The sequence below is a fragment of the Apaloderma vittatum genome, unplaced genomic scaffold (genome assembly GCF_000703405.1).
Source record: "Apaloderma vittatum isolate BGI_N311 unplaced genomic scaffold, ASM70340v1 scaffold26965, whole genome shotgun sequence".
Lineage (NCBI taxonomy): Eukaryota > Metazoa > Chordata > Aves > Trogoniformes > Trogonidae > Apaloderma > Apaloderma vittatum.
In genome coordinates, this window is record NW_009715827.1 from 6,019 (window position 1) to 6,251 (window position 233).

The 233-nt window shown below is 66.1% G+C and overlaps 1 protein-coding gene across 1 annotated transcript in view; it reads left to right on the plus strand.

The window, feature by feature from the left end:
* Positions 1-233, plus strand: part of CCDC33 (coiled-coil domain containing 33) — a 6,171-nt gene that overhangs the window by 4,213 nt on the left and 1,725 nt on the right. Inside the window, exon 5 of the mRNA XM_009869312.1 lies at positions 54-176. Coding sequence (XP_009867614.1) covers positions 54-176 — 123 coding nt within the window. The remainder of the gene's footprint in view (positions 1-53; positions 177-233) is intronic.

Genomic DNA, 233 nt, shown 5'->3' on the forward strand with positions numbered 1-233 from the left:
GGGGGGAGGGGGAGGTGGAAACTGGGAATACCCCCTCTCCCTGCTGTCCCCAGCCGGGTGATGAAGATGTGGCACTGGCTATTGCAGCCACCCTCAAGCACAAGCTGGCGGCTGGCACGGCGGAGATGAGGAGGCTGAAGGACCGTGTCCAGCAGCTGCAGAATGAGCTGATCCGGGTACGGACATGGGCAGGGGCTGCCTGAGGGATTGGGGGGGGTGGAGGGGCAGGGGGG